We start from the raw sequence: 20,069 nt of genomic DNA, 5'->3' as shown, positions 1-20,069 counted from the left end.
ACAAACCCGTCCATATTTGATGCGGTCCCTCGCCTCGTTGTCGAGCTGTCTCTGAATGTCGTCGGCGTCGTCCAGTAGAGTGTTGGCCCTGGCACTTGTTTGGTCCTGGGTCGCTTCTGTCAATCACGAGAAACTTGTAAGGGCAAACTACCTGTTTGTTACAAATGTTTGGGAAGTCCAAAAACACTATCTTTAACCCACATACCTATACACATACATACATACAAGTTGAAAAGACGAAGTCTAATAAATAAATAAATTATAGCTTAACGATGAGCAAGTTAACACTTTCTTTATTAAAATTAAGGTAATACAAAAATGTTCATATTTTTTTGTTGCAACATTGGCAAATTCCACTATGAATAAGTACTCGTCGATTGGTTACATTTAATTATACCCTGAACACGAATAACTCTCGTACCTAATCATAGCACCTAGGTCTTATTCCAGAAACAACCGAGACTTTGTGGTTTTTACAAAAAAGATTACCATACCATAACGAGAATAAAGAATTTATCGTGCTCCAGGTACAGTACCCAAGTTTTATAGCTTAGTAACTTTTTATGTTATATTATAAAATCTCCATGAGAAGTTTGATTGGAAATTTGATATTATGTAGCTATGAAGATAAGAGAATTCGCAAATATCCGAAGGCCTTTATACACAAACAAATAAATGCGGATGCTATCAAGGACGATAATAGTCATAAATTATGTTATTAGGTCACAATAACAATGCTAACATATGAGAAAAGAAAATTGGCTATTATGTAACCAATAAATTGAAAGGTTACTCATACTCAACTAAGAAAGGTATAATCTATAGCTATTATTAGAAACCATCAGATTAACTAGAACACAAAGTAGTAGAAATCACACTAATAAAGGCGAAAGTTTGTGAGTGTGTATGTTTGTTACTTCTTCAGATCTAAACGGCTAGAGCAATTTTAATAAAATTTGGTATGGAGTTAGCTGACACCCTGAATTAACACATAGGCTACTTTTTACAGCGGGTAACACCGCGAGGCATAGCTAGTATCTAATAAAGTACATTACCAGCAAAGTTCGTAGCTCGTGCACATCTTCCATTGCACGACAAAAGTAAACTGTATGAAATAAAACTTATCAACACCACATTAAGAATCATACATTCGTGTCATTGAAAATATCATTAATTATTTGATTTTACTTAATTTATCAAAAGTATAAACGAAATTACAGCACCGTAACAAAATGACAAGAATGGTAAACAATTTTTTGTTTTTGTATTGAGCAAATGTCATTTAAATTGTCATTGTAATTGTTGAGGTTTTATATCTGACGTACATTACCAGAAATATATAAAGGCCTTCTTTCTTACTTAGTTAAGGCTTGATATACACAGCCTAGCAGCAGGCAGAAAGGTTCTGGAATGGAGGCCGCGTACCGGAAAACGCAGCGTGGGACGTCCACATACAAGGTAGACCGACGACATCGTAAAGGTAGCAGGGAAGCGCTGGACGCAGGCCGCTACCAATCGATCAACATGGAAAGCATTGGGGGAGGCCTATGTTCAGCAGTGGACGTCCTATGGCTGAAATGATGATGATGATGATGATGACACAGCCTAGACTGCTGAAATTATTGAACAGCTGAGCACACACCTAGTAGAGTAATGATTTTCACTTGCTCGGCAAAGCTGCACAACACCGACATCGATCTTTTAAAATGCGTATAATAACAAAGTCCTCCGCTGTTGCTGTCTGTCTGTTCACGATCAATAATCCTTTCAGTAAGATTTTCATGCGGTTTTCACCAATAGATAGGGTGTTTCATGATGAAGGTCTCTGTAACTTTCAGTCGTCGTTCGTCGTTGTCGTTTCAGCCAAATGACGTCCACTGCTGGTCAAAGGCCTCTCCCAAGGATTTCCATAACGACCGGTCCTGCGCTGCCCGTAATCAGGCTCTTCCCGCGACCTTCACCAGATCGTCGGTCCACCTGGTGGGAGGTCTGCCCACGCTACGTCTTCCAGCCCGTGGTCGCCACTCAAGAACTTTTCTGCCCCAACGGCCATCGTCTCTACGAGCTACGTGTCCCGCCCACTGCCACTTGATTTTGGCAATTCTGCGAGCTATGGAACTTTCTGGAACAGACCGTAATTCACACGGGAGAAACCGTAGACAAATGCTAATTTCACATAACAATGCTCATACTAAATGATAATACTTCGCGAAATTCGAACCCGTAATCAAAGCCTTCTTGTAATTCATCTAAACAATACCATGATCTTCACACAAATACTGATTGATTTCTCAAAATCTTCTTACATAACATCCCCAAAATAGAATACAGAAACTCTGGAACAATACATGTTCCCTTCGACAAATAACGAAGCATTCAAAACGTCACAAAGGTTCACGTTTGCTAGGGTGCGAAAGGGGGGTTACCTACGTATTAACTTACCCCTTTTTCTGGGTATTTCCCAGGTTCATTAGCCGATTAGAAAGGCTTTTATACAACAAACTGCTGAAACACGACACGAATAAGCTGTCATTGTGCTGAGAACAATGGGATATTTTGGTAGAAGTAAATACTTTAGCTTTATTAGGATGCTTGGATATTCAGCTAAATAATAAATAAGGAATAGAATAGAAGTGTTCTATTATAATAATGATCTTAATGTCTCGTCTCACTAAAAAGGTACTTACCAATACCACAGCCAATACATAGTTTCAAAGTTTTCTAGACTCATCCTCATCAAAACTCTACTATGAAATATGAAACCAGAGGATACAAATTAAGTATACTTACAGAAAACACTACGATCTTCATGTCATTTTTATGATAATTGTATTTGTTCAATAATACTCTTCTCTTATTGTTCTAACAGATTAAATGCTTTAAAATGAAGTTAGTAAGTTGAAATTGTAAGAAATCTTCTTAAAAGCATCAACAGTGTGGACTTACGAGATAGACTGGAGAGCAAAATAAATGCAAACTTAGTTCCAAGAAGATTGTACAAACAACTGAGAGAGATGCAGGTCTCTAGGTTTGTTCTCTTTGATATTAAAATAAATAATTTTGGCTTAGGTAAGTTAACATACCACTAAGTAACTATAAAATCTCATTGCTAACTTAGGTGTGGTCTCTCTTGCAATTCATTGTGTTTTTCTGATTAATTTTTGTTCAATAGATTTATTAAAATCTACAGAATCACTTTAATCAACGTGCTATTCTTTTCTATTCAGTTTTTCTTCTCCTTTTATTATTTTTCCGAATATAAAAGTGTAGTTTAGTAAAAGAAAAAATACTTAAATTTTTAAGCTTTCGCATTGGCTTTGAAAAGACTTTAGTAGGTACCTTAAAGATTACTTATAATAAGTGCCATTGAACTTCGGTCATAGAACCCAACACTTAATTGTTTAAAATAATTACGCTCGCATTAATTGACACCTCACGTTTACTAAATGAAATTGCCGATCAAATAACGTGCGAGGGAAGCCCTAAGTTCATGTTGCTTTTCCAAGAAACCTGTAATATTTCATGCACACGGAACTTATAAGTTTATTAATCTTTGCGCAATAGTTGGTAGCTTAAAGTATAAGAGATTCAAAATGAGAATAGTCTCATTGATTGGATCAGTATTGATGATATGACAAACATTTAATTTTCTTGCCAGCTGAGTGAATTTTCATTGTATCATTATTAGACAGCACATAATTATTAACTCGTAATCCTAATGAAACCAGGGTGATGAAATACTCGTAAAATAATTCTTTTTCGTCTATTTAATGTGTCGATATAAATTATTCGGTTTTCGGCAGTAGGTACAGAGTCAATAATTATGAAAAATTCTAGTAATTGGTATGAATTTAATCGTTTTCGTGAACTTTTCAAATAAGCCAATAGTTATTTATCTACTCTATCTTCAGATCCTAAAGTGAAATCTATCTATTATATAAAAGAAAGTCGTGTTAGTTACTCCACTTATAACTCAAGAACGGCTGAACCGATTTAGCTGAAAATTGTCAGAAGGTAGTTTAGAGCCAGGAGAAGGACATAGGATACTTTTTATTCCGTTATTTATTGCCATTAAGGCGGAACAAAGTTCGCCGGGTCAGCTAGTATGAAAATAATTAAGAGATTGAAACTCGAACGAAAATTTCTGCAAGGAATAATATTTCTGCCAAATTAAAAACGAGAGGTTAGTTTTAATTTTAATTTCAGAATAAACAAAATATAATTTTCTTAGCTTTTAAAATTAAAATAGCCACAATTTAGAATTCAGTTTTTTACCCAAGTTTTATAGAAAGCTATTTTGCACGAATGCTAATGCGACAATTATATTTAAAGTGAAGATCTATGTACCGATACATAAAACGCCAATAATCTAAAATTAAAAGCGTTTTGTCACGGCATATTTTCCAAACATTTGCCTTTATTAGGATGGCACAGTTCAATCAGTTAAGTAAACTGCACGGTTTGAAAATGTTAATTTTGTTATTTTTACTGATATTTGAAACTAAAGCGAGGGTAAACCCATTCGGCCCAACAATCACCAATGATTACGCTGGTTGTATTATTCAGCTAATGGAAGAGAATTTCAAAAATTCTGGACTTCTTGTGTTTGCAGACACAGACGATGTTAGCAGTTCGGTGGCAAGAATTCGTGGAGAAATTTTGAAATACATCCACCAAAGTATTCACTATTCCGTTCAAGTTTCAAGTCCTGACAGTGAAATGATAATTTGCGGAGACGATGAAGATGTACATGCTCTACATAAATCGGATGTTTTCGTTGAAGCGGTGCCTCCTGCTGAATACTTTATTATCATCGTTGACAACTTCAAAGATTTCACTCACCTTATGGGTAAACTTATAAGGTCGCGTAGTTGGGACCCGAGTGCTAAGTTTATTGTATTACTTTTCAACTATGCATCAAGTGATGAAACCAACGTTCACTTTGTTGAGAATATTCTCACCTGTTTATTCAGATATAATGTTATTAACATAGTAGTAATCGTACCCCAAGCTAATAAAATCAGAAACGCTTTCGTGTATGGATGGAGACCGTATGATCCTCCTGTGTATTGTGGTTATAGAAATGAAACAGCTAAAAACAGACTAATTAAAGAAAACATTTGTGAAGAAGGTAAAGTAAAATACAAAAAAGATACATTTGTAGATCAAACTCCAAGTAATATGGAGGGTTGTGTTCTATACGTTCTTGCTCTAGAAAGGCAGCCCTTTGTTAGTTCAGATGATGAAGATCCTAATATTGAAAAGCTATTGATGACAGAAATGTCGAATAAATTTAAATTCAAAACAAATTATGAGATTATCAACGCGTTTAGAGGTGAAAGAGAAGACGGACAGTGGGACGGCGCTTTGAAAGAGTTAATTACGGGAAGAGGAAATGTTTTATTGGGAGGAATATTTCCAGATTTTGATGTCCACGAAGACTTTGCATGCAGTGAAGCATACTTAGCAGATTCATATACTTGGGTTGTACCAAAAGCCTATGCGTCTCCACGTTGGTTGGCCTTAATAATTATATTTCAGAAAGTTGTGTGGATTTCTGTAATATGCGCTTTCATTGTTTGTGCATTTTCTTGGAGTATTCTAGGCCAAATGAGTAATGATACAAAATATAACAAGTCATTTGGTCACTGTTTTATCAGTACTTGGATATGTACATTAGGATTCGGTTCATATTTTCGGCCTACCAAAGAAAGCTTGAGAGTTTTCTTCGTTTTCTTTAATTTGTATTGTATACTATGCTTGACAGCTTACCAAACTAAGTTGATTGATGTTCTAAGAAACCCATCGTTTGAATATCAGATAAAAACTGTTGAAGAATTGGTTATGAGTGGGTTAAAGTTTGGTGGGTTTGAAGAGTTGCACGATTTGTTTTATAATTCAAGCAACCCTTTTGATTATCGTCTTGGAGAACAATGGATAGATGTAGACGACATATCTAAAGCAATGATAGACGTGGTTGTTCATCGAAATTTCTCGCTACTCTGCAGCCGTCTGGAGCTGGCCCATCTCTCAGCGAAAATGCCTGAACTCAGTGATAGCTTTGGAAATTATAAGTACTACCCTTTTGAGATGAATGTCTTCACAGTACCAATGGAGATGGTCGCTATGAAAGGATTTCCTTTCATGGATGAGTTTTCAGACACATTGGGAATTTTGAAACAAATTGGAGTAAATGATGTTATAAAACGCTATTTTGATTCGTATACCAAGAGAAGGAGAGCGAAAATTTTGCATTATATTGAACAAAAGAAGCCTGACATTGATGCACTGACTCTGCAGCATTTACAAGGGGGCTTTTTGGCTTTAACACTTGGGTATATTTTTGGAACTTTTGCATTGTTGATAGAAATTATTGTTAGCAATCGTTATGTCAAAAGTAAGTTATCTCAATGTAAGGCCGCTTTCAAAAGAGACTAATCTTAAATTAAGAGGTACGAAAGATAGTAAATATTTACTAAACAAAACATTTATTCATTACGAAAGTGCTTATCATTAATACAATAATGTTAATGCTGTACAGGTTCTAGATTACAATAACAATATTACTTATGCATTACTCCATTTTTATTTATCTAAAGACTAGTTCTTAACTACACGAGTAAAACTTATGCTAAAAGTATTGCCATACCCTAAATTAATCTCAGTTTTATTTAATATTTTTAATTTAATATTCATAGCTTGATGCAAATGACCATAGCGAGATCTCATAATTTTGAATCGTATAAAATTAAAACAGGGTTATTGGGACGAATGATTAAGAATCGGCATGTTCCTCGACTGTTGAAACTATACAGGGTGGAAACGTTAAGTGATCTCATTCGGTTATTTCTAAACTATACAGGATATCGAAAAACTGGTTACTGATCCTGAAAGTGCTTAACGAGCTCTTTCAAACGGCATCAGTAGTAGTTTACAGAATTAACTGGATCTATCCGAAAATTCAATGTTTTCAGCCTCCATACTAAATGTATGCCAGCCACACAATATTAGAAGTGTTAAATGTTTTTAAAAAGTAATAAACACTTAAAATGAACTCTTAATGCATTTTTATTTAAAATTATTCATGGAAAACATTGGTTTTAGGCTTTATTTGCTAAAATATTATCAAGATATGAGTGCCATGACTGTGGCAGTACTAAATGTATGGAAGCTGGAAACATTGAATTTTCGGATAGCTCCACTTTATTTTGTAACTTATTATTGGTACCGTTGGATAGAACTCGTGAAGCACTTTCAGGATCAGTCACCAGTTTTTGGATATCTTGTATAGTTTAGAAATAATCGAGTGAGATCACTTATCGTTTCCACCCTGTATATGTTGAGAAACTGTTTGATTTATTTATGAGTAATTTATGTTTTTTTTTCTTTTATTTTGTAATTTTAAGCAAAATATCCAGTGAATTCATAAGTTACTTTTAAATAGAAACATATTTTACGTATTTTTTTCGAAAAGCATGATCGTTTTTCAATTATTGTCTTAACTAAACTTAAATAAAACTGTTTTACGAAATTGCCCTTTTATTTACATTTTTTAATTTGGGCTTCAACTTGCAGTTTTGGTTTCGTTTTAGCAATGGCTCACTATCTTAAGTGGACGGTTACAACTTCACTGCCCATACGCATCTGTACCCATAAAAGACGCATCTGTACCCATAGCAGACGCACCTGTACCCATTAAAGTCAAAATCACAATGTCTTATAGACTTAAAGTTTTTCCCCGTCCAAATGTTGTACATTATAGTACGAATGATCGGGGAATCTTTCCAGCTCGATGTAGTCGGTCTCGGTGCACAGCAGTCGTTCCAGCATGGCCACGACTTCTGGAAAGTCTGGACGGTCTGTGGGCTTCGCCTCCCAGCAGTAGTACATAATGTTGTAGAGTTCGCGGCGACAGTGCTCTGGCTTTTCTAAACGGTAGCCGCTGTGTACCTGGGGAGTATGAACAAAGTATTTGAAATAAAAAAGGAATAAACTTTATAATACTCGAATAACCCAAACTAAATACAAGGTCTGTTTTGGTATAAATGGCCATGAAGATCAATCAACTATTCTTAAAGAGAGGACTCTATAAGAAATATATAGTTCGTTCGAGTACTTGAGTAAAGTATTCGGATAAATCTTTGTTATTAGTTTTTCACAAATCTATGACTACATGGACTAACATGGAACTGGTTCAACTAATGGTGCCCATAGCGTGAATTATAACAATAAACCCTATCTTCTTGTTTCTACGTTCGATTTTCAGATGGGATAACACAAATTTAATCAACCTGATTGTTTGAAAACAAAGTTTCCATGCAACGGAGGGTACGTACTTTTGCCACCAAGGTTGTAACCTTAGTTGTTACAACCCAAACAAAGGAAGATGATTAATCTATTCAACCAAATGTTTATTCATTTGTTACCTTCCGCATGACGTCACCAGCGGACATGCCTGGATAAGGGGTGGAGCCAAGTGTCACGATCTCCCAAAGCAACACTCCGAAACTCCATATATCAGACTTTACACTGAAGATGTCGTCGTAAAGAGACTCGGGTGCCATCCATCTGAAAAAAAGACGTATAAATTGAACCTTATCTGTTAAGGTTAAAGGCTAAGTTATTTGTTGTACAATCAGCGTCAAATAGTTCGAAACACGTCTTTGTTACAATTGGAATCAGGTTGCGTTGTCAACTTTTTGGCCACTTTGAGTGTCACGATCTATTTGATGCTGACTGTACTTGTTCTTTGAGAACTAAGTGATTGGACTAGATTTTAGTATCTATCTATTGAAGCTCATTAACGTCAGTTGTCCATCGTTTATTAGATAGATAGAAGAGAGTAAGATAGAAATAGTTTATTGATACAAAACATTTAAGAAGGTTCGTGACAAAAAAAGGTATAGGTAAAAACTGTGCCAACAGGCCACCCTTTCAGCTTTTATCGTGACATACCCTTTAGAGCACGCTATATTAGCTGATGTAAAACTAATAATCCGATAGAAATGTACAAAATCAAGTGACGCCTAGCATGTCTAAAGAGACATAATTTGATTGTATACGAGTGTAAATTAATAGCAAGTAGTTTTATAACAATGCAATTTATTTGTCGCAAATGCAAAATGATTTCATATTATATCGAAACAAACAACTTTTTATAAAAATATCATCTAAGACGTTCATAATGTTATATTAATATTTATTTTATTAAAATAGAACAATATCGGAATACGTGATTCTCGAAACTAAAGTTATTTGGGTACGCAGTCGCAAGAAATCTAATACTAATACTACAATGTAATAGTTCAATTTCATCATGGAATACAAAGACAGTTTTGGAAAAAGGGGAAGCCTAAAAATAACTTAATCAAACTTCTCAGACCTGCCTAGAATAGCAGGAACGTGAGGGAATAGTGGAATGAAATAAAGTCTATAGATACCTAACCTAGGCCTAGACTGAACGTGACGTGTCCCAGTTATGAATTTTCCTAACATAGACAGGCTGCAAGCCAGAAGTGGTTTTTTGTTTCGTTCGTTAGGTTTTAGTTGGTACTTTCATATTTGAAATTTGTTTTAGATGGTTGTTTTCACTTTAATTAATATTTAGCTAATGCCCATTTTCACCATCAATTACAATTTTTTTTAAGTGACCCTTATGATAACAAAATTCCTGTTATGTGAAAACGGGCATATTAATAAGTCAACTATTGCGAAAAAAGTAGGTAAACTATAATTTTACAGACAGTTTAAGCTACTTAAAAATTCTCACTATTTTAATCAGGCCATTAAACGAGTTGAAACAACTGGGTTACTAGAGGAAAATCTATCTATGAATGTCTACGACATAAGTATTTTATGCCTCTCATGTTCATTTTGTTCGGTGAAACTAGAGGTAAAGACAAAGATTCCAAGTTAAAGGTAGCCTTTCGAACTAAGCGTCAAAGACGCAGCGTCTGTAGCTTTGGTCTTAAAGGTAGCCTTTCGAAGCGAGTTAGTGACGCGGCGTTGGTGGCACAAGACCAAAGCTAAAGACGCTGCGTCTGTGACGCTTAGTTCGAAAGGCTACCTTAAGCCATCTCCTTTCGATTAAATCTTGTCCAATGCTCATAAATCTTATCTCAATAGTACCCATAGATAGAAATGTGAAAATAGAACTGGCAAAACTGCTCATGTATGCAGACTGCAGCTGTCCCTTGATAAGTTGGAAGTCGGCAAACTTAGCTTGACTCAAGAAAGTTAAGTATTCCCAGTAGCGAGGCGGAATCAAGTCCCAACCAGCTGTTTGGCAAATTAATTTCAGTCGACTGTACATCCTGAAAGAGCATACAGTAAACTGTATTTTACATAACAACATCTGAGAATCTTAAACATGTCTTTTGCTAAGGAGATAAAAGACATTTTGAACGTTTTAAATCTGAGCAGTACAGTCTGCAATATTAAACAGCCAGATAAAAGAGGTTTTGCTGTTTGCCAGAAAAATAAAATAGACAGTGAACTGGCAGACAACGGATTTTTGTGTCTCAATCTTAAGCCCCTACATGTTTTAAAGACTCTACATTGGCAGACTACTCTTGTTAAGTTTTCATTTGTTTGGAGAGTCGTTAAACCTTAAAGCTCTGTAAGCTTCATTTGCGGTAAGAGTTTAAGGCCGGGTAGCAGAGAAAATGGCGAAAATGAGGTTTTCATTTTTCATTTTTAAGGTACTAAACAGTAAAATTAAAGGCTAAGATTTTTATTGGGCATAGTTGAGGATATTTTCTAGGGCTATTAACGGATGGAAACACGATTTGATGAAGTTGACTCGATAGAATAAATTCCCAAAGTTACCTCTATTCGTTTTCTATTTATGGTTTTATTTTTAAAATAAGCGATTTGAGATTCTAAATCTTTTACTAAACTAAAGTTCAGAAATAATTTGAGGGCTTTTAACAGATGAAATTTTTATATTGCGTCTTATTTAGTTACTATGTTAAAAAATGTGGAAAAAATCGTCCATGACGGCTTGGACAATCTCAATCAGTCGCGCGGTGGCGCTTACGGAGGACGGACGCGTGTCAGTTTTATGGCCGTGACAGTTCGCGATTTGTCAATATTTTTGACAATGATGACTTTGATGAGTCACAGTATAATAATATCAGTGTTACTGGAGAAAGCTTAAATTTTTGATAATTAAAAATTATCAATTTTGTCTACCTACGAGGGCCGGCTGATAATTTCGCGGCCTAAGGTACTTAATGAAATAAAATAAATGGTTTCTATTTTTTATTTTGTAATATAATAATCTCCCTCAAAAGAAATACATTTCTTAAATCTCGCATACAATGCCTTTTACCGACCCAAAAATTTTTTTTTCAAAATGACGACCAACCGCAGCTTTAATTTCGTTGTCATCTGCATATCTCCGGCCCCGTAAGTCCTTTTTCAAATCGAAAAACAGGAAAATATCGCTAGGTAATAGGTCTTGGCTATATGGTGGGTGGTCAATCTCTGAGAACCCGGTGTCTTTCAGGGCTTGGCCTCGCAACACGTGCGGCGTGAACGGGCGCGTTGTCTTGCGGAAAGAGCAATCCGCGTGTCAGTTTCCCCCGTCATTTCTGTACAATAGCCTCGCGAGCATAAAGAAATATTCTTCAGCTATCTGCCACGATTTAATTCTTTGGTCAGCCGGAACGATTTTTTCGACTTTTGAACGTTTCCTTCACTCAGTATCGTGACAGGGCGGGGGTCGTTTTCACAGGTCTCTCGTCCGTGTTGAAATAGTCGGGCCCATTTTTTAACCATAGTATATGAAGGTCCAGAATCCTGAAGAACCAATGACATCTCTTCAAAAATGTCTTTCGGTCTATTTTCCTTCTTTACGAGGAATTATGTCCGCGGCGCGCGGTGTCGAAATTCCGCAAATCTCCAGATTCGGCGGACATGGTGATGTCATTTGTTCGATAGAAATTGAACTATCAGTGCACACTTAATTAGTGATTGCTTTTTATAATACTACTGAGTGTCGCAACTAGTGATATGAGTAACAAGCTAATTACTCATCGCTAGGGCATGGATACCGGTATACCGGTATACCGAAATACCGGTATACCGGTCAAAATTTTCGGTATTTTGATACCGGTATTTAAGGGGAAAATACCGTTATTTCGGTTTTTCTAAAAAAGTGATCTAATTTTGCGATATCGGCAGTTTTTCAACTAATGGAAAGTCATTGATAGGTTTTACACCATCTCTCTTTATTTTTATACTTATTTTTAATATTGATTCAGATGATAATGATTCGAATCATCATATCGATTCCAATAATCGATTGAGTCAAGTCAGTTCTGCTGATATCATTGAAGCGAGCACATGCATCTTAATAAGCACGAAAATATACGTATTAATTAATGACCCTCTCTACGTCCAATGGCTCGTCACCACACGGCTCCCAAATCTTGAAAAGGGCTGTCTTAACCAGCGTATCCATGTCAAGCCACACGAGTTGGATTTGCCTATCCTTGTTCCCAGCCGATCCTTAACTACGGTTGCCGAAACTCTTCCCAGCACTCTCTTGAACGACTCTGTGTTATCTACTATGGCTGCTCCTCTTCCTTGCACCCTACTGCACGACTGCGTTACCTAGCCGTATACCTGGTCCAAGGTTCGACGCCACGAAATCAACTTTGTACGCGTGAAAATAGTTTGAATACTATTTCCCGTGCTTGCAACATTTTTCTTTACTGCTTCGCCCCTATTAGACGTAGCGTGATCGTATAATATCCTATAGCCTTCCTCAATTTACGAGCTATCCCACACAAAAATAATTATTTAAATCAAACTAGTAGTTCCTGAAATTAGTGCATTCAAACAAACAAACTCTTCAGCGTTTTAATATAAAACTGTTGTTGTTGATTATTGGAGTCGAACCTTGGACCAGGCATAAGAATAGGCAACGCAGTCGTTCAAGAGAGAGCAAGGAAGAGGCGCAGCAACCGTAGTAAAGGAACGGCTGGGATGAATAAGGATAGGCGAATCCAACTCGCGAGGCTTGACAGGAATACGCAGGTTAAGGTGGCCCTTTTCAAGGCTTGGTAGCCAGCGGGTGACGAGCCATTGAACTTAGAGAGGGTCATTAATTATACGCATATTTTTTACTTTGTCGAAGATAAGCACGAAAACGGTTTGTCTAAAATATATGAATTTCGTCTTATTCAATGCAGGATTAAATGCCCTTCACCTGCCATGAAGATCAATTTTCTATACTGCAAGTCCATTATTTATACGGTATAACCATAAAACCGGAAAAATGCCCCTTTCGGGGGGCCCCACCACACCTACTTCGATGTCAAAAACTTAGGATAGTCTTAATGAGCAACAAATGAAGCTATTAAAACAAAACCTTTAGGAATTATTTCCGATTTGATTAATTTTCACGTGTTATTCTACTGGCCTATTAATAACTTTTCACAAACGAGACTTACTAATCGTTCTTGGAAACATTTAAACAGTAAATAGCAGTATCTCAAGAAATACCGAAAAAATACCGAAATTTCGGTAATTGAAATTTCAATACCGGTATCAATACCGGTATAAAACTTATTCCGGTATTCCATGCCCTACTCATCGCTAAGTACCTTAGGCCGCGAAATTTTCAGCCGCCCCTCGTATTGAAATTTAAATCGTTCGCATCCTTTTAAACGAAGACTCTACTCATGGTACATTCCTCAAATATGAGACAAAACCAATGAGTTAAAATTACATTTTAATAGTACCTACATACAATCGTCTTACACTCTTTAGAAGAGCACACTGACACAAATAAATAATAAAAAATACTGTCTAAGGTCTGTAGTTAAAGGTCTAAGCTGTAAGATAGAAGAATCTTCTAGCCAAAAAGATGGCAGATGCAGCAGATGTCAACGGATTTAAAACTGGAGTTCATATGACTCCTTGTAGACTTGAGTCTCTAGAGCGTCCCTTCCTTCACCATGCGTAAGAATTTTCACAAAAATACTGTCTAAGGTCTGTAGCTAAATGTCTAAGCTGCAAGATAGAAGAATCTTCTAGCCAAAAAGATGGCAGATGCAGCAGATGTCAACGGATTTAAAACTGGAGTTCATGTGACTCCTTGTAGACTTGAGTGTCTAGAGCGTCCCTTCCTCCACCATGCGTAAGAATTTTCAGAAAAATACTGTCTAAGGTCTGTAGCTAAAGGTCTACGCTGCAAGATGGAAAAATCTTCTAACCAAAAAGATGGCAGATGCAGCAGATGTCAACGGATTTAAAACTGGAGTTCATATGACTCCTTGTAGACTTGAGTCTCTAGAGCGTCCCTTCCTCCACCATGCGTAAGAATGTTTCAAAAATACTGTCTAAGGTCTGTAGCTAAAGGTCTAAGCTGCAAGATAGAAGAATCTTCTAGCCAAAAAGATTGCAGATGCAGAAGATGTCAACGGATTTAAAACTTGGAGTTCATATGACTCCTTCTAGACTTGAGTCTCTAGAGCGTCCCTTCCTCCACCATGCGTAAAAGTTTTCCAAAAATACTGTCTGAGGTCTGTAATAAAAGTCTAAACTGTAAGATAGAAGAATCTTTTAGCCAAAAACATGGCAGATGCAGCATATATCAACGGATTTAAGACTCGACTGGCACCACCTTGCAATGTCATCCTCTCATTGTTATCTGTAATGTAAATTATTTTTAAAATGTATTTAAAAAATAAAATGTTCGTTTTATTATTTCAATAATCTGACCTCTCAACTCAACTACACTACACAAACACCTTTGTTCGCAACTGTACTGACGAAACCTCGATATTATACCGTTCATTTAAGATGGCAAGCTTTTTGCTGCGGTAATGCACTCCAGGTAACAGTGTGTTACCTATTACCGTATTGCTCATAGTGATTTTCGATACAGAGCCCCGTACATACGTTATACATAAATTATGGAAAGAAAACACCCAGACCAATACAAACAAATATGTATGCAATTTTAGTGTGATATTTTTATTTATTAATAAACAAAAAGACTGAACAAAATTGATGCGTGTACTGATAAATGTAATTAACCACATGCAAAGCTTTGTGAATTGCAACAACTATAATTTATTATCCAAGCTCTAAATAATCGCTACTACGAGTAACTGATCATAAAATGTTTTTCCAATCGCTCAAGCTCCCGAGGATCAACCGATAGGTCGGGTGACGTAATCTTGAAATTCTTTTAGCCGGCGCGGAACTTCCGGAAGGTCGGGTGACGCCACGCCTCTTTGAACCGTGTTTACTTTGGCAGTTATAATTCTATATTTATTCGATTCTAAAATATATTCCCAAAAATTTTGAAAGTTGTTTTAATTTGTATCACTTGGATATGATTTGTATTAGAAAGTGCTGTGAGTGTGACGCTTGAACGGAAGGAAGTCAACCTAACCTAACCAACTGCGTATTTCTATACTGTGTAGCCGCGAAAGCTCTTTGGCGCGCTGTCTTCGGCGAAGTATTGCGCGCGCAGATTTTGACAGCGCGAAATACCTACTTTAGCAGAAATACCAAGCCTTAATGCCACTTGTGCCCATAAAAACTTGAGAGATGGTTTTTTTTAATACTCACAAGTATTTTGAAAAAACAATTTTCTATATCCATTTAATGTAGGCGCACACTAGACGACACGCGACAGCGTCAGCTCGACGAATTAGACGCGACGACAGGCTGCAGCTGACATTGTTCAAAGCTTCGCACACTTGGCGTCAGAATCGCAGAGTCGCGACGACAAGCTAATATATGAAATTGACAAGAACAGGCGTCTAATCGCCCAGTGTGCGCCCACACTAAATGGATATAGCAAATCGTTTTTTCAAAATACTTGTGAGTATTTAAAAAGGCATTTTAATTTCTTGTGGGCACAAGTGGCATTAAACTCTCACCGCAATTGAAGCTTACAGAGCTTTAAGGTTTAACGACTTTCCAAACAAATGAAAACTTAAGCTCTAAAATATTGTTGAGATTTGTCGAAGTGAATATTTTCCATTTCTGTAACTTCATAATCACTACAGTATTTAATTTGTCAAACAATTGCCTAAAGCTATAAACTTGTAATTGGTGTTGTTTTGTTATAGTTAAGTCAACTGCTAGTTTATAAATCAATTAATGTTACTTCAAGTCAAACTAAGTTGTATATCTAAGAATAATATTAAGGTAAAATTTTATTATAGACTTACTTCACCGATCAATAATGTTTAGGTTGGCTGGAGTTGTTCTATGTATATCCGGTTGCGTACATAAAATTGTTATTGTGGTGGTAGACATAAGTAAGATGGTGGTAGTAGCTAGCCCTACAAAAATTTGCAGAGAATTTTGCCCCCACTGGCAATCGAGCTCGTATTCTCTGAGTCTAAAGTAGGTTATCCTACCACTAGACCAAATAGGTCTTATGAAGCTATCTGAGACATGGCTTATTAGGTCAATCCATAGCATTGAGGATTTCAAGGCATCCGCAATCGTCCCTGTTAGCTGGGGCACTCATATAGAGTGCCTACGTCCGAGACAGTTAATCAGATCAATCAGCATCCAGGATCTAACAAACGGTTGATCAGTCGGCGTTGCTTTTGCATAACCAGATTAACTGACGTTTGAGGAAATTGACACTGTATAGAGTGTACTTTGTTAATTGTTTGGGTTTATTGTCAGTATTGTCTTAAACCCATAAACAGCTCTATTGGCAAGTCAGTTAATTAGTTATAATATCAGTAATTAATAAGCTTTAAGAACCATACTATAAGAGAAGAGTAAAACGAGTTTCACAAAAACCGAGTCTTCAAGGCCGTAGCACATTTATCAACCCGGAAAGGGAAACTCGATACTTCAACGCACACTTATCCGCACCGTAATGGAAACGCCTCGCTTCGCTATTGACAGCTCGCGAAAGGCAATGACAGCTCGCGAAAGGCGATACGCTGTTGATTCCTTTCCGAGTTGATATGTCTGCTATGACCTTTAGTCAACTTTATTCTAATTTCTGCAAATACGCTAAGAACCGCTTTGACACGTCTTAGTACAAATTTTAACACTGCTACTGCTTCCTTTGTCACGTCCTCAGTCACGTCTCAGTATAGGTACATTAAAACTCTACCACTGCTTTGGGCCAATAAAGTGTTAATGCTTATAGTTCTTGTAACTCACGAAAGTGAATGAGCTTTGTTTGTGTACGTGTAGGTACATGCACAATGCACATGCACAACGATATTGTAATGTCAATCAAAACTTTTGAAAAATAAACATGTAAAGCTCACTCGCATTCGTAAATTGCAACAACTACACTAGTTTTTTTTTTCTCTTTACCTTATCGGTAGACGTCCATCGCTCTTTCTTTCATACACGTGTGTACCTCCGACGTCTCTCGCGAGTCCGAAGTCCGCCACCTTACACGTTCTCTCTTCGGTTATGAGCACGTTTCTTGCTGCTAAATCCCTGTGGATTATCTGGAAATTAAAGAAATTTTCGGTCTTTAAAAACAGAAAGTCAAAAAATCTTGGCCATTTATGAATGCTACTTACGCCCATATTCACAAATATTACTAAGAGGTCTCACAGTGCGCGTGGACGCACAGGGTCACTCACGAACCAGTTACAGAGCTATATTCAACACTATGCGTTCGATTTGTTGCTTCACTTAAACAAGCATCGTTTGTGAATACGGGCGTTAAATATCAGGTAAATACTCGTAAACATCACTACCTATTCTTTTTGTGGTGTACATTATAGAATCACACCTGCTAAAGTAAATTATTATGTAACTAGCTTTTGCCCGCGGCTTCACCCGCGTGAAATTCAGTTTGTCACAGATCGTCATAAATTATAGCCTATATGTTATTCTGGGTTATAATTATACTGTAAAGTTTCATCAAAATCCGTTCAGTAATTTTTGCGTGAAAGAGTAACAAACATCCACACAAACTTTCGCATTTATAATATAAGTAAGATTATTCCTTTGATAGCAGGAAGTTAGTATCATAGAGGTTTCAAAGGTGACAAGATAATTAAGTTATGAATATCTAATGACCCCCATAATAATTAAATACCGTTGAGAACATGAATATATTGTCGATTTATCACCATAATATATCACGCACGCGATGTTATAATAGTGGTACGGGGTAATGCCTCCACTTAGAGCCAAAGCATACGATGCGTTGCGGCGACGGTGCGATACCGGAACGGTGTCGCTGCGTCGTCGTACATAGAGATATCTGTGGCGGGCACATGAGCGGTACGACGCCGGTCACGCGATAAGGCGAAATTTTTCAGCAGCAGCATCAGCAACAAACTTTGCAGCTCCTCAACGCATCGTGTGCTATGGCTCTTACAGTTTGCGACACACCAAGGTAAACATCGTGGCATATTATGTGGCTGTAAATAGTTTGATATGCTTTCAACTGCACACGATAAAATACATGGTGTTTATAGACAGATTAGAAAAAAAAACAGATAACTTCCCTGATACTGCAGGTTGAAGAGAGGAAAAAGACAAAAATTGTTTTATTGGTCTTTCATTTCCGGGATAAGGCAACTACTTAATGATGCTAAAAAGTATCCTGTTTGACCTTGTTTGACTTTGTGCTCTAACTCACCGTTGAAAGTTTTTGCGAACCCAATATTATCTGCCTATCCATTAATCTATTATTACTTAACGCCACTGTGAATTAGCGGTGAGATAGTGAGACTTTTTAATCAGAGATATTTCATCTACATTACGATATGTGAATAAGCTCTACTTACGAGTAGGCTGAGTTGCACCACCTAACTTTAACGGTAACTTATACGATAACTGGTGATTTTTGTAAGGAGTTTTACAGATTTTTGACGTTTGTTAAAGTCAAAATAAGATGGTGTAACTCAACTCTCGCAGAAGGAAGCGGCGGAGAGGGAGCGAGAGGCTTCGGCTGATGCCCTTATGATCCGCCGCCGTCGTCCAGGGCGACGCAGGAGGGTTTACAACCTACACGCTCCTCCTTAGGAGTCTCGACCGCTGGGTATGGGGATGCCCGGCGGGCGCCTTACGAGACCCGTGGCGCCGGCGCACCAGTGTCCAGTGCGCCGTTAGCGGACGACCCGAGAGGAATCACTATTCCCCTCGAAGCTGGAGGGGCTCGCCCAAGAGCGAGCTGTAGCCTGAGACGGAGCCGCGGACGAATGTCCAATAGGACAATAACTCGCGGCTTCGTATCAATGGCCCCGGAGGACACCGTCGGGTTTTAGTGGGTAGGCCCCGCCCTCCCGGCGGGGAGAGTCCCACATAACCCACTGACTGACTGTCCCCATCAGCCAGTGGGCATGCGCAAAGCATTTCGCGACGCAAAAAAAAAAAAAAGTGTTGTATGGTGTGCCATCGTCATAATGTCCATAGTTAGTGCACAGCTAGACACTCCCCTTATACATGTCGTTTTACTGTCTTCAGCATTTCGCTACCAGCTTCTGCTAACGACTCTTCGCAAGTCGTCACTTCACCTGATAAAGAACATCCTACACTACGTTTGCCGAGACGCATTGATGTGATCGTTGGATCACTGTATCTTTCTATCTATTACTACTGCCTTTTTCTACTCACCCCTTTAGAACTAAGGAACTCCATCCCTCTAGCAACTTGGAACGCGAAGTGCGTCAGGTCCCTGGACGTGAGGAACTGGCTTCCATGCGTGTTCCCGTAATGCCGTTCCGCTCTGGAGTCTCTAAGGAACTGCTGCAGCTTGCCTATGCTCACGAACTCCATTATCACTAGGGTTGGCTCCTGGAAAAATAGGAATTTTAGTCATAGATTGCGATCAAATGACTCGCTCACTTTAGGTAACTGATGATATTAAGACGCAAAGTTTCAAATGGTCGAGTCCAAGTCACAAGTAAAGCCGCAAATTCTGCAGCTTAAAATACAGGAATTTTTAGTATTTTCATCGTCATCATCATTTTAGTCACATATTACAAGCCCAGCTATAATATTCTACATTGCCAGGTTAGTAGCGGCGTGCATCCAGCGCATTTCTGCTACCTTTATGAGTCTTTCAATGGGACGAACTAACTTCCTTAATTTAGGTTAAT

The 20,069-nt window shown here is 37.6% G+C and overlaps 3 protein-coding genes across 5 annotated transcripts in view; 1 reads left to right on the top strand and 2 right to left on the bottom strand.

The window, feature by feature from the left end:
* LOC135074255 (carbonic anhydrase 9-like) overlaps positions 1–1,237 on the bottom strand; it is a 33,209-nt gene extending 31,972 nt beyond the window's left edge. The window contains exons 1-2 of the mRNA XM_063968544.1: positions 1,056–1,237; positions 7–116 (exon numbers count right to left, since the gene is read on the bottom strand). Coding sequence (XP_063824614.1) covers positions 7–116; positions 1,056–1,146 — 201 coding nt within the window. The 5' untranslated portion in view covers positions 1,147–1,237. The remainder of the gene's footprint in view (positions 1–6; positions 117–1,055) is intronic.
* Positions 1,238–4,467: 3,230 nt separating this feature from the next.
* On the top strand, positions 4,468–6,438 carry LOC135074254 (uncharacterized). The gene has a single exon (XM_063968543.1). The coding sequence runs from the start codon at positions 4,468–4,470 to the stop codon at positions 6,436–6,438; it is 1,971 nt and encodes a 656-aa protein (XP_063824613.1).
* Positions 6,439–6,469: 31 nt separating this feature from the next.
* The window catches only part of LOC135073998 (tyrosine kinase receptor Cad96Ca), a 115,955-nt gene continuing 102,355 nt past the window's right edge, over positions 6,470–20,069 (bottom strand). For all 3 annotated transcript variants that reach the window (XM_063968285.1, XM_063968287.1, XM_063968286.1), the window contains 4 exons: positions 19,585–19,764; positions 17,320–17,459; positions 8,427–8,568; positions 6,470–7,950 (listed from right to left, as the gene is read on the bottom strand). In XM_063968285.1, coding sequence (XP_063824355.1) covers positions 7,726–7,950; positions 8,427–8,568; positions 17,320–17,459; positions 19,585–19,764 — 687 coding nt within the window. In that variant the 3' untranslated portion in view covers positions 6,470–7,725. The remainder of the gene's footprint in view (positions 7,951–8,426; positions 8,569–17,319; positions 17,460–19,584; positions 19,765–20,069) is intronic.

This window comes from Ostrinia nubilalis, chromosome 8, assembly GCF_963855985.1.
Source record: "Ostrinia nubilalis chromosome 8, ilOstNubi1.1, whole genome shotgun sequence".
Lineage (NCBI taxonomy): Eukaryota > Metazoa > Arthropoda > Insecta > Lepidoptera > Crambidae > Ostrinia > Ostrinia nubilalis.
This window is presented reverse-complemented; position numbering and strand designations above follow the sequence as displayed.